This window comes from Carassius auratus, chromosome 9 (genome assembly GCF_003368295.1).
Source record: "Carassius auratus strain Wakin chromosome 9, ASM336829v1, whole genome shotgun sequence".
Taxonomy (NCBI): domain Eukaryota; kingdom Metazoa; phylum Chordata; class Actinopteri; order Cypriniformes; family Cyprinidae; genus Carassius; species Carassius auratus.
In genome coordinates this window covers 220,864-235,068 of record NC_039251.1, presented here as the reverse complement: position 1 = coordinate 235,068, position 14,205 = coordinate 220,864, and the positions used below count along the sequence as shown (strand labels likewise).

At 35.8% G+C, this 14,205-nt stretch overlaps 1 protein-coding gene across 2 annotated transcripts in view; it reads left to right on the top strand.

Moving 5' to 3' along the window:
* The window catches only part of LOC113108110 (interleukin-1 receptor accessory protein-like 1-A), a 69,248-nt gene that overhangs the window by 51,088 nt on the left and 3,955 nt on the right, over positions 1–14,205 (top strand). For both annotated transcript variants that reach the window (XM_026270933.1, XM_026270934.1), the window contains exons 7-8: positions 9,269–9,401; positions 12,100–12,245. In XM_026270933.1, coding sequence (XP_026126718.1) covers positions 9,269–9,401; positions 12,100–12,245 — 279 coding nt within the window. The remainder of the gene's footprint in view (positions 1–9,268; positions 9,402–12,099; positions 12,246–14,205) is intronic.

The window sequence follows — 14,205 nt, the reverse complement described above, 5'->3', positions numbered from 1 at the left end:
AATATCTATATATATAAAGGCTGGGTAACAGTATATTAGGATATTAAAATAAAGACCTTTCAAAGCAAAGATTGATAACTATGTGCCATATTCTTCACTTTGTGGTTCCCTCGAACATTTCAAGGTGGTGCCTGTTTGCAGCACATTTCTGTTTTTCAGCTTGTTTATTTATTTGTTTATGTTGTAAGCATTTGCAGTGAAGGTGTTGTCAAATTTATGTTTTTTTTTTTTTTTTTGCAGGTGTTTTTTTCAGTTGCAGCATGTTGATCTCTTTGGCACTGTATAATTGGGCTCAAAGAATAATTTTCCTACTGATCATGTGATTCAACATGACCTGTGCCTTAAAACGACCCACTCCTAGAAAAAAAAATTATTGACTGGCAACGACTCTCCAATGTGTTAATTGAAATTATTTTGTTTTAATTGAGTTTTATTTATATTTATTTATAAAACATATTTATATATATATATATATATATATATATATATATATATATATATATATATATATATATATATATATATATATACATAGTAAATGAAGTGTATCAAGAAATTTGACCAAAAATGTAATCAAATTAAGCAAACAAATCAATATAACAATTAGTATACCACTAACTTTTATTTTAGTGGTTTTGACAAATCAAGTACAGACATACTGGATTCTCTAAATCTCAAATGCTTGGCATACAGGTGTGGTTTTCAGGTGACATCAAATGAAAGAACTTGAGTGGAAATGAGAGAGAAATTCTGAAGCAGAGAAGAGCATTAAGGAACATGCAAGGAGGTTCTGAGAGATGAAAACAGAATTCAGAGCTGGTGGAAGAATATTTAATGCTTTTAGAATGTTTAAGAAGGGAATTGCTTCTCACTGAGCATTTCCTGCAGAAATCTTATTGGACACGCAGATACAAATACACACACACACATGCAAACTTAAAAACATACAGTTTTATAAGTATAGCAGGTAAGAGGATATTGCTGGACTAATACTAGTTATTTCCAGCATTTGTTGATGCAACTGTGTAATACTATGTGATATGTATGATGTATATGGCCATTACTTTGCTATAAACATGCTTATTATGAGAGCTGAGATATCGAAATCATTTTTCATGCTCCCTGCCATAGACACGGAACAGATGATGATGTGAGAGGATGGGATGATGAGTGAAGGATAGAGAGAGACAGATAGAGTGTGCTGTGTGTGAACCCATCACATCCAAACATTATTAATGACAACAGGGGCACTCACACACACACACACAAGCACAACTTAAATATCGCAGACAAACAAAGAAAAGGAAAACAACGAAGCAGAAAGAAACTGGGCTGACTCACATTCAACATGGAAAAGGGGAAAAAAGGTGACCTTTCTTCCTGTGTCTCTATGCAGTCGCCAGCCCAGATGAACAGATAGGAAGGAACAGCGGAGGGAAGACTTGACTATCTATCTGTATTATATTAATTGAATTGGACTGATGAGAGTTCATCTTAACCTTCATGTTCTGTAGGGGCTCAAAGAGCCCTCAAGGGCTCGAAAATATACCAGTAAACATTGAAATATCTGGTTGAAACTCCATTGCTTGTTATAATCTTTTGAGATCTGATTATAAACAAAATTTCAGCTTGATAACATGCATCAACTGTCCTTTATGAAAAATTGCTTCATTACTTTTGTTTGGAGTCAGAACTCAGACACAAAGCATTAATAAATCCAATGAATTTTCACATGCTAAATTTATATGTGTACACCCCTGTCAGTTGTTAATTTGAATTTCTTTTATTGAATTTTTCAAAAATGTTTTTTGGAGGGGTCCAGTCGACACAGAACAAAAGTGAAGTTAATGAAATGGATGCTTGATAGATTTCTGAAAAGTGTGGAAAAAGAGAAGGGAAAAAGTTTCAGTGTACCTACCTATGGGATTGTGATTGGCTCAGATGAACTTATTAAATTGATATTTTCATAACTGCTATTATTATTTGTAATTTATGTGAGTCATTGGGGCTTCTGAGTCATAAAAACAACAAAAAAGTCAAAGCAATCTCAAATGAACATGCGGGTTAACTAAACATAATCTAACTTAATTGAAATGTATTCACTGTGTGTCTTTGCTTTGCCTCCTCACAGATGGCACAAAACGCACACGCAGAAACACACACGTATGTTAACGCAGAAGCGGGGAGGATTTGTGCAGAGGTATTCAGAGAACACTTCTTAATATTAATCACCCTTGCCCAAAATAATATAGTTGTTGCTAAGCAACCATCGGGAGATGAGGGCATTTCTCTAAATAAACATCTCAATTTATTATTGGGTAAGATCGGACAATGATATCTTTAAAGGAACAGTACAAAGGCAGTGGATATGTGCAAAAGCTGTGTTTCTGCTCTTAGGATATAAGCTTAATAGCCTGGAACCAGATATTTGGGGGTTTACAAGCCCATTTTCAGCTATCTGGCCACAGCTGTGGATTATATGATGAATTAAATGATTATTTGTTATGCCATTTCTTGTTAATTCAAATCTAATCTTTGTTTAATAAACATATGTGTGTAATGCGCAGTAGGCAAATGAATGATCGTAACAGCCAATAAGCAACAACTTAGCTATCTGCTTCACATTTTTGAGCTCATACATTTTCAGCTTAATTTGAAAAAGAGAGAGAGCGCAAAAGAGCAACGACTAGACGGAGAGGTTGCTTTATCTCTATTCTGAAGTGTTCACTCCAATCCAGAATCCTTTGTCCCACATTTTGGGTCCACAAGGCCACGGTTTCTAATCATGCATATGACCCTGTTAGAGCTGCCACGACCTTTCATGTGCTGGCACTTTTTGGCATGACCTTTAAAAGGAAAGTTCACCCTAAATTCGGTGATCATTTACTCAGCTTCATGCCATTCCAGACTCCTTTGACTTTGATTCAGAGAGTTTTAGCAGAACGTCTGAGCTGCATTTTTCCATACAATTAAAGTGTATTGCCAAAGTTTGTAAAGCTAGAAGCCCTGGATTTAATAAAATATCCACATTTATTCAGACAAACAAAATAAATGCTGGTTATTCGAATATGTCATCCAGACAATATTTCTCTGTCAAAGTTGGCTGCCAAAATAACAGAAAAACGGACACAGATTTTATGCATAGTCGAAAGTCTTTCATGTAGATGTGGAGATAAATGGCATATGTAACCAATTACCTGTTCTTGCATAGAGACACAACAAAAAAAAGTGTCATTTCACTCTCTACTTGATTCTGTCTCTGTAACGCTCTTTGATGCTTAACCCTTGACTCTCAATCCCCTACATCTCTCTAAATTGTTTGATCTCTGTCCTTTCTGTCCTTCACTTTAGTAAGAAGAAATCCTTTCATCTGACATTCCACAACACCCTTCCTTCCTTCTGCTGAGGTTTAGTTTCAGGCATGGCTTAAACCATATATAAACCAGCTGTCAGTCTGTTAACAGACTCACTCACCTGCATTCAGAAAAGAGGAGTATTAAACACACACACACACACACACACACACTCACTCACTCAATCGAGTCAAAAGCAGAGCGTTTCAGAGTCAGTCATCCACAAACTGTTGGGAGCTAATAATATTTAAAATATATGTAAAAAAAAAAAAAAAGATAAGGAATTTTTATAGTAGGATGTTAAAATAAAGACCTTTCAAAGCAAACATTGATAACTATGTCCCAGCCATGTTCTTCACTTTGTGGTTCCCTCAAACATTTCAAGGTGGTGCCTGTTTACAGCACATTTCTGTTTTGCAGCGCATTTATTTATTTGTAGAATTTGCAGCACGCACGTTGTCAAATTGATTAAGATGTTTTTTTATTTTTATTATTTGCAGCATGTAGAGCTCTCTTGGCCTCTGTATAATTGGGCTAAAACAAGCATTTTCCAACATGATCTGTGCCTTAAAACAACCCACTCCTAGAATAAAATTGTTCTCGGCTGCTCACGAATATCAAATGTGTTTAATGAATTGAAATGGCAAAGATTTAATTATATATTTATGAAACTACAAATTTTTTGTAGGAAAAAAAGATTTCACCTTTTCCAAAATTAGTAAAATATTTACAAATTAAATATAAACATTAAATAAATACATAGTAAATGAAGTTTATCAATAAATTTAACCAAATGTGTAATCCAGTAAAGCAAACATATTAAATGAAAAAAAAATCATATGATAAATACACGCAGTCCTCATTGCTGGATTCTTAGAAGCTGAAGGAAACTGAAGAGAGTGTGACTTTTAATTGAGTCCTATTAAATTGAAATATAAAAAGGATCTTTAAAGGAATAGTAAACTATTGACCCTCAACCTTGTGTCCTTCCAAATCCTCTATCTTTTTAGTACATGGTAATACATATATACACTTCCAATCAAAAAGGTGTTTTTTATAAAGAAATTAATACTTTAATCAGCAAGTATTCATCAAATTTAACAAAAGTGACACAGTAAAGACATTTATAATGTTACAAAAGATTTACATTTATTTTTTAAATTCTCAGATTTTCTAACTATTCCATCAAAGAATCCTGAAATGTAAAAACTTTTTAGCAACACCGCTGTATTAACAATGGTGACAAAAATAAATGTTTATTGAGAACCAAATTAGCATTTCAATTATTTCTGAAGAATCGTGTGATACTGAAGACTAGAGTATGAATGCTAAAAATTCACCTTCGTCATTACAGAAAAAATTACATTATAAAATATATATTAAAATAGAAGACAATAAATTTTAATAATATTTCGCTATATTTCTGTTTTACTGTATTTTTGATCAACTAAATGAATGAGCGTAAGACACTTATTTCTAAAACATAAAAAATATGATCAACCCTACACATTTTTCTGTCAGAATACACAGTTATGTTTCCTAATCAAGTCACACCAGGAAAATTGCATTTCTTCTCACATTTGAATGAACTGAATTGACTATCCTATTGACTCCTCAGTCCGTCCTAATGTAATTTAATCTCCAAAACTGCCCCACCGCAGTTAATCAGCCTTGTATAGTCACGTACCAACAGGAAGTCATGTGATGCGTGCGATTTCCACACATGATCTCCCAGGGGTCTGACGGAGTTTGATCCCGCTGTCAGCGGAAGAAAGCTGTACTGCGAGCGAGAGAATGCTGAGAGAGAAGAATAGAAGCAGTGGGTTGAATACGTAAAGACCTGCTGACGCGCTGATATATCTGGATTTGGATTTATTTTGGAGATTGAAACAGATCCTCTGGAGAAATGCCGCCTGTGTGAGGGGGAGGGTACACATATGTGTCAGTATGTGTATGTGTCTGCTTTTGTAATTGAGAGAACGCTTTAAAACCTCTAGAATAGTTCCCTCTGAAATCGAATGTGTGTGTCTTTGAGTCTGTGTTTTATAATAGAAAACTTTCTCTTTGTTCACGAATCTCCCTGTACAATTCAAATGTGCTCAGAGCTCTAAAAAACGGATTAAACTGTACTAATTGTCTTTTCTCTCTCATTTGCACACTCTTTCATTGTCAGACACACACGCTGTAACATCAGTGAGAGAGGTGCTGAGGCAGGGTCTCTATTATGACATCGGAAAGAAAGGATGAGAGGAGGACAGGGAGTATGAAAGGATCTGCGGAGGAGTACCTGTTCACAAAGCCCTATTCTAGATAATTAAAGTCTTACACGTCCCCGTTGGGTTGCACTGCTGAGGAACAAATCAGGTGAAGAATTGGAAGAGGGGAGAAAAAAAGATGGATACAAAGAAATGTTTGCATACAGTCTGCTAAAGCAACGGTACTGGGAGATTTCTTTCTTTAAGTGAACTGAATTTTGAGTGAAGGTCAAAATGTTAAGATAGGTCTCTATTTATTAATTCAGTCATTCATTCATGGCTGTGTGTTGTCTTCAGACCTGTATGTTTTTACAGGAATGCTTGGTCAGTGTTTCGACTCTGTTGTTAAATGGAGCGAAACACCGCAAGCAAACAACTCAGTACACTTACCTTTCGTTCAAACGCATTGAAAAACACACTCCAAACAGAAGAATGGCCCTGGATAGAGCTTAGAGCTCTCTCTGGTGGCAGACCTTATTAAACATCTGTTTTGTCTTTTTTTTTTCTAGTCGCTTCCTAAATGATGTATTGAAATTGCAAAATTATTCCATATCTATAGTGCATTGTCCTCTGATTCGGAGGCAAACGAGATTGTGATGATAACAGAGGAGACAACAACTAGATTTGCATTTTCTAAAGGAAATGTCAGTGCTTTCAAGGCAGCAAATGAAAAGATGGAGTTTTAAGCTTGGATATGTGTCAAGAAATACTGCATCAGAGCCGTCTGATGTCATCATGGCAATCAGCACACATCTGATTTTAAGCCAGCTATGCATAGAAATAAATAAGCAATGCAACACTGTTGTGATTTTATAGGCACGGCAGGAAAGACTAATCTGAATCCCGTATGCAAATAGATGTTAGAGAGAAAAATCTTCAGAATGTTATGTTGTCAGTGTCACAGTTACATTTTAAATTCTTAGATTTCTTTAAACGTAGACAGCATAGATAACAGACCTAAGGCTGAAATCAAATACAAAAAAAATGACAGTATTTCAAATAAATGTTGTATTTTTAACCTTATATTCATCAATAAATCCCGAAAAAAGTGCATCAGTTTCCACAAAAATATTAGACAGCGCAAATCATGATAATAAAAAGTATTTCTTAAGCAAAAATTTTATTAAAATGAAAACAGTAATGCTTAAATTATAAAAATATATAATAATAATGTTTTTGCTGTATTTTTGATCAAATAAGTGCAGCCTCAGTGAGCATTGTGAACATAACTATGTACATAACAGTTTGGGCTGAAATGATTGCAAGATTTTATAAACAAAAAGAAGAACAACAGCAACAAATACAATATTTGAGGTATAAGGAATCTTTGTACTGTCTTGCAAGCACTGTAATATCTAGATAAGGAAATTCTGACAAGACAAAAGTTGAAAGATGTCTTGACAAAGCTTTGCCTGAAAGTAAAAAAAAAATAACTTATAAAAGTCTTGAAATTTGAAGCTTATACAATATTAAGCACTTATACTGCTTTAAAAGTTTGGGATTCAGAAAGTTTCAGTGGAAGTCTAGGACATTTTTCAATGTCTTCTATGAAAAAAATCATAACTCTGATCAGTTAGAACAGATCAGACAGATACTGATTTGAATGATAGAATGACTGATATGAGTCATTAAAAAAAAAACTCAGGTTTGCAGAATAACAGTATGTTGGTTCCGCTTGGTTATGCAGTTGATAAAATGTTCTGAATGGTTGCTGTTTTGTTTCTATGTGTTTGTTAGCTTGTTGTTAGTGGTTGCTAGGGATTTCTAATGTGTACATACAGATCTGCTCAAGACTGCACTACTGCAATGCTGTATTGGCCTGCCTTCAAACTAGCTCAATTAAACCTGGCACACGAATGCCAGTGTATTTGGTCTCTAAACGACCGGCGACGGCCCACGTTTCACCCCTCTCAGTCTTGCTCCACTGACATCCTAATCAAATTCAAATTCAAATCTCTTTTTTCTACTTCTGCAGTCGCACTTCTGCTCTAGCTTTTGTTTACTCTTGAAATTCAGTATCGCAACGCTGCTAATGTCGCTGGCTCCTGTATGATAAATAGCTTGTGTTTTTTCATATTTGAAAGTCGCTTTGGATAAAAGCGTCTGCTAAATGATTAAATGTGAATGTAATTGGTTTAAAGGTCTCAAACTGTGAATATCTGAACATTAACATTCGATAAATGTAATTTGTGTTTATTATTATGTAAACAACACATCAAACCCAGTATCAGTTAAATTTCTGTAACTTGATGTCATTTACAGTATGCGTATATGGTGCTGTTTTACAGACTTGTGGTCTCAGTATCTCTTTGATCAGATGCTCCACATGTACTTCACATCCTGGTGAGAGACAGACGCTATTTCTGGTTTGTTTGGGGGCCCGGAGCAAGATCTTCCCTGGTGCTGGGCCTTATTCGTTGCTAGTCTAAAGACATGCCTAATTAACGTCAAACAACCGACAAACATCACAACATTAAGGCAGAAATACCACCTCAACCGCAACTAAAGAAAGAAAAGAAGCAGTACTTCAAACCACTGAGGATAATCATGTTCATGCACTGAAATAAACACACTGTTGTTAGGGATTGTAGTTCTCAGTTTTGCATCTGTATTTTTAATGCAATTTTTATTGATTTTATTTTATTTATTTTCACAGAAAATAGCATGAGATCAAACGTTAATTGACTGATCCCTTAGGGTCTGCAGACCCCCCGCTGAAGACCCTTGCTTCAGAAGTATAGATCTCACTGATCTTGATGCTTTGAGAGTGGTTTAAAGTAATCTTTAAGACATTTAATTCAGAGTTAACGGGAATAACCATTTTTATGTGCTATATAGAGGAAATGGTGTACACTATACAAATACTTTAAAACAAGGCACTTCAACTTTCTTCAAACTAAGGACCTCAGATTAAGATTCACAAGAATCTCAGACATTTTTTTTTTTCTGACTCATAAAACTGAGTTTATATCTCAGTTCTGACTTTCTTTCTCTTTCCAAGTTTGCTTGCAATTCTGACTTTTTTTCTCAGAACTGTAATTACCTTTTTTACTTTTTATTCCAAGTCGAGAACAGGCTTTCATATTTAGTGTATAGAGAGAGCAGGATCCTACTGTTACATTTTGTATTTAAGTGAGTCTCACATTTTAATACTGGCTCATAATAATATATTTTAATGCATTTTTTTCTTCACTTTTTTCACAAAATCTGTAAGCAATCAAACAATAATTGGCATGCTCCGAGGGCTCACATACCCCCTGTTGAAGACCCTTGCCTTTAGAAGAATAGATCTAACTGATTTTAATGCTTTATTAAGGGTGTTTCAAAGAAATCTTAAAGAAATATAATGAAAAACTGAGAACAAATTGCATTTTACATATTATTCTATTGTTAAGAAATAGCTCCCTGATTGTGATTGTGATTTTCGAGCACACTGGTGAGTCTCATTAACCTACGAAAAACTATTGTGAGCTTGTCAGCTGCCATTGATTACAGTGGGACCCCCTAGTGGCCAGTGCAAGGAAAATATCTTCATAAACACAGTGTGGGCCCAACCTATTCTTACAGAGGGCAACAAGCCCTGGGCAGAGAAACTATTGGATCAAAACAGAAGGACGTTTGGTATCAATGTGTAATCATAAACCTCCTTTACCCCTGCAGGAAGTATGCTGAACCTGACATGCCGAGCCTTCTTTGGGTACAGTGGGGACATCAGTCCGCTTGTTTACTGGATGAAAGGAGAGAAGTTCATTGAGGACATGGACCAGAGTCGTATTCGAGAGAGTGAAATCAAGTAAGAAGGAACAAAGTGGAGGCGAGAGTAAACATTTTGAGACATAAGCTCAAAACAACCCCCTCGTCAAACAATCTTTCAAAGATAGCCTATGCTATGTTCTTAATTAAGGATGAGACCTAAGAATTAAGGATCAGACAAACACATGTAAACATTAGAGACGCATGCAAATTACACAGCAGATGTATAATAACAATTTAGACCATCATGGATGGATGGACAGATGGATTTATTTACTGTATTTCAGTAAATGTATATATGTATATATATTAGGACTGTCAGTTGATTAAAAATGTTAATCTAATTAATTACAGGGCGCTATGATTAATCAATCTAATTAATCGCAAACTAAATGTGGCTGTGAAAATACCCCCAAAAGATAATTTAAAGCTATAATTGTGTTAAATGTTTAGGCTACAACGGCCTAATAAAGTATGGAACATAAAAGAAGATATTTTGAGAAACATCTCAGTATTTTTTGTTCATCCAATCAAAGTCACTGGTAACCGTAAAACCTTCATTTATGTTGTGCAAAAGAAAGTAAGTCATTCAAGTTTGAGACAACATGAGGGTGAGTAAATGATGGCCGAATTTATTTATTTATTTATTTATTTATTTCTGTGAACTTGAATGTTTTTTATTTGCTTTTTTTTTTTTTAACTACCAGCAGGTGACGGTAAATGTCTTTATGAGTCGATTCGCTGAAATGGCTGGTTCATTCATGAATGAAGAAAATGGCTCTCTGAATCATTGATTCAAAGGATTCATTAAAAACCGGGTGTGCCTCACACGTCTTGGAAAGTCAAGATGTGGGCTCTTTGATCACCCACTGGTGGCTGGCTGCAGCACAGGTCATAAACCCCACCTTCTCCATGTAAACAAATGGGACTCGAGTCAAAATACGAAAAAATTTATTACACTTCCAATTCAATTTTGGATGGTTTTGGTCATTTAAGGTAGTTATCATGCTGATATGTGTTAAATTGTTAATTTTTTAAATTGTTAGTCTTAAGTTTGAGTTTAGCTAGTAATTTGATGCTATAAAAATTGGGCATGTCATTATGGTTGATTGGGTCTAAGGGCATTTGTCTGATTATGTGGCTCCACCTCTCGACACTACTGGGCAGACTCTGGCTCTAAACGAATCTCTACTGCACAGACTCTAGCTCCAAATGATGTAATTTACTCAAGATGGCAGCGGCCATACCATAGACTGTAAAAAAAATGATGCACCTTCATTCTCTTCCATTGAAGAAAAGTGAAGCCACCATTGTTCCAATAGGGCGCGGCCATATCGCACTGATTTGGGATCAGAGTCTGCGCATTAGCAAACGAAGTGGAGCCACGTCTCCTCCCGCAGAGTCAATTTCAAACACATGCCCCTGAACTTCCTGACTGGTCCAATTTTTGTCTGCTGAATTTTCGTATAAGACACTTGTGTTAAAATAAGGTTAATACAACTCCAATCTCTTCCTGAAGATCCCGCTGGCGCCTGTCAGTCTCAGCTATCAATCATGACTTCACACTCATAACTAGCATCACATAACTAACTAAAACCAAACTTATTTAAAAAAAATGAACACCCTAACTTACATCAGTGTGATAAACTCTACATCATAAACCATGTTTGAAAACAACATTTTTAAAGTGAAATTTTATTATTTAGTTTGTCTCGCGTCCCATTAGATTACATGGAGAGGGCGGAGTTTATGACCTTTACTGGGACCAGCCACCTGGAAGCAATCGAAACGCGATGGCTTCACTTTTGAGGACAAGTGTGGCACACTTGGGCCATACTGAGATGATTTGGCTTCACTTTTCTATAGTGTAAGGAAGTGGAGATGCCTCGTCCATCTTTTTTTTACAGTCTATGCTCAAAACGCGGATTTATTCAGAAACTATCCTTCATCATATTTATAATAACTCAATATGAAATTCAAGATGATGTACAGATCTGGGAGCAGGGCCAGCATTTTGGCCACACTTTGGAGTTCAGTGTAAATACCTTATTAAATGAATAACTGTAAGGTTATCTTTCAGTACCATGATCATATATCAAAGTTCAGTGGTATTACTATCACTGTACCACCATAGTGTTGTAATTGTATACAAGAAACAGTTGCTTTTAAAACTAGCTTCCACTATGAAATCGCTTATTCAATACGATAGATAGTGCACGGTAAAGCACACTTTAAATGTTCACTGAGATGTCGACAGTACATTTTCAATTACTGATATCACTAGCTTGTACATGAGCCTATTTATATCTAGCAGGGGTGGTCGCTGTGATGACACACTATTATTAATTCCCCTGTCTGAAAGAGAGCTGGATCTGAGCAAGCGCTGAATACATCCTAATAACACAGTGAAATGTATCTCGCACCATGCGCCGAATGCATTTGCATTTACATGCAGTTAAGGAGCAGCAATGTCAGCATCTTTTAAATGAAATTTCAGTTTCAAATGATTCAGCCAGGACAAACAAGAGAGTGAAAATGTGTTGTTTTAATTAAATGAAAGCCCCATTTGTTGAATGCCGACCAAACCTGAAACCCTTCCTCCCAAAATTTTTAATCTCTACAAGCTGCTCAGTCTAAAATTTATCCCCCAAATCCTCTATCAAAAGGGGCTAATTAAAAAACTTTTATTCCACAGCCCTTGGTGAACAATGACTCATTGTTTCTATTTTCTCTGCCAGGACGGTCAGAGAACACCTGGGTGAACAGGAAGTGTCCATTACTCTGACCATAGATTCACTGGAGGAGGTAGATCTGGGTAATTATTCCTGTTATGCAGAAAACGGCAACGGGAGAAGACAAGCCAATGTACAGATTGGGAAACGAGGTAACACATTCAGCCATAACACACATGAACTCAGCCGACTGAGTCATACCAGCTGCTTCTCATTTAAAGGAACAGTTCACACACAAAATGACAAATCTGTCATTTGTTTATTTGTATGACTTTCCTTTATGAAAAAAAAAAAGATGTTTTGAAGAATTTTAAGGCTGTTCTTTATTTTAGACAATGAAAACGCAGATGGTGATCAGGTGCGGTCAAATAAGTGCAATCAAATGAATTCATATAATGACATTTATAAAACATAAAGTGCCTTTATATGATGAACAGATGGCAATATAACATATAATAAAATATCTTTTTTTCCCTATACATTACCCAGCTCAGAATTTTTCAATATTTTTGAAAGTCTTTTATGCTTAGCAAGGCATTTGTTTGATTAAAGATACTGTAACATTTTAAAACATTATTACGATCTGAAATAACTGTTTTATATTTAAATATATTTTAAAATGTCATTTATTTCTGACAAAGCTGAATGTTCAGCAGCCATTACCCCAGTCTTCTGTGTCTCATTATCCTTCAGAAGTCTATCTAATATTACAATTTGCTGCTCAAAAAAATATTATTGTCATTGTTAAAAATCTTTTGTGATGCTTAATATTTTGAATGCCCCTAGTCACCGGCTGTTTACTTTTGCTGTATGAAAAAAAGCAGCTCAGACATTCTTCAAAGCTGCTCCTTTTTTGTCCCACAAAATAAAGTAAGTCATTCAGGTTTGGGTGAGTAGATGATGACAGGATTTTCATTTTTGGGGGTAAACTATCCCTTTAATGTGCTATGGGGTTTCTTTACATAAACAGCACAGCATGTTCCTGTGTCTTCCTCCTCTTCTCTGTCTCTTTCTTTCTCTCCTTTCGGGAAATGCATCAGCATCTAAAATTCACTCTCTTTTAGAGAGAGCTGCTTTGAAGGCATCCTATCTTCTCTTTTAATGGCAGTTCAGAAGAGGAGACGGCTTCAGCAGTTCAGACACATTCTCTCCCTCTCAGCCCAACTCAAAACTCATTCAAACGTTCTCACACACACACACAGATGAATAAACACACACTCTCTTTCTCTCTTTCAACTCGTCTCAACCATGCACACATATTTCAGCAGATAATCTCAAAGCCACATACTCACAAACACACACACAAACTAAATCTCTCATATGCAACCCCTCTCTCTCCTTCTGCTCATTGCTGAGCTCACAAACACACATGCTTCCACAATCTTTCACCTTCTCTGAAGCATCTGAGTGTATCTTGCGTGTTTCCCTCCATTAGCTGTAACGCAGAGGAGCTTTGAACAATATGAACATCATTAGCGCTTAATCATTCTGAAGTCATTTTGCATTTCTCACCCCTTGTGTATGTCCTTAGCGCAGCATGAATTTCCATGCTGGTCCAGGCTGGTTTGGTGCTGATCTGGCTGGTAGATTTGCTGGTGAAGCTAACTGACAAAGGAAGTCTTGCCAGTTTAGCTAGATGCCAGCACACCTAGCATCCTACGATAGGGATCAGTGACCATGTAATTTCTTGAGTCACAAATTAAAATCTGTCAAGAATTCAGTCTTCCAACTAAAATCGCCATGGTTACAAACGAATTAAATAGTATTCCAGGCTTAGAATGTTTCTGTAATAGAATCTATCTGTCGGGTGATGGAAGTTTAAATCCTAGTTGTTTCCTCCAAGAGGGAATTGATTTTGAATAATAACTTATAAACCCTCAAACACAGATCTGCTGTGAGCTTCAAGGTTGTTGCTTAATAATTTAATTCAACTCATGTTAAACTGTAATTCCTAGCGAAAAAAATACATTACCCATGATTCAGAAGAGAAAGAGAATCTCCACTAGCAAAAAGAGCTCCCGTTCCTGTAAAACACTGTAAATAACAAAGTCAAAGGTGGTATTTAAGTAACTGTATGCGTAATATGCATATTTAGCAATAAATGTAAAATAT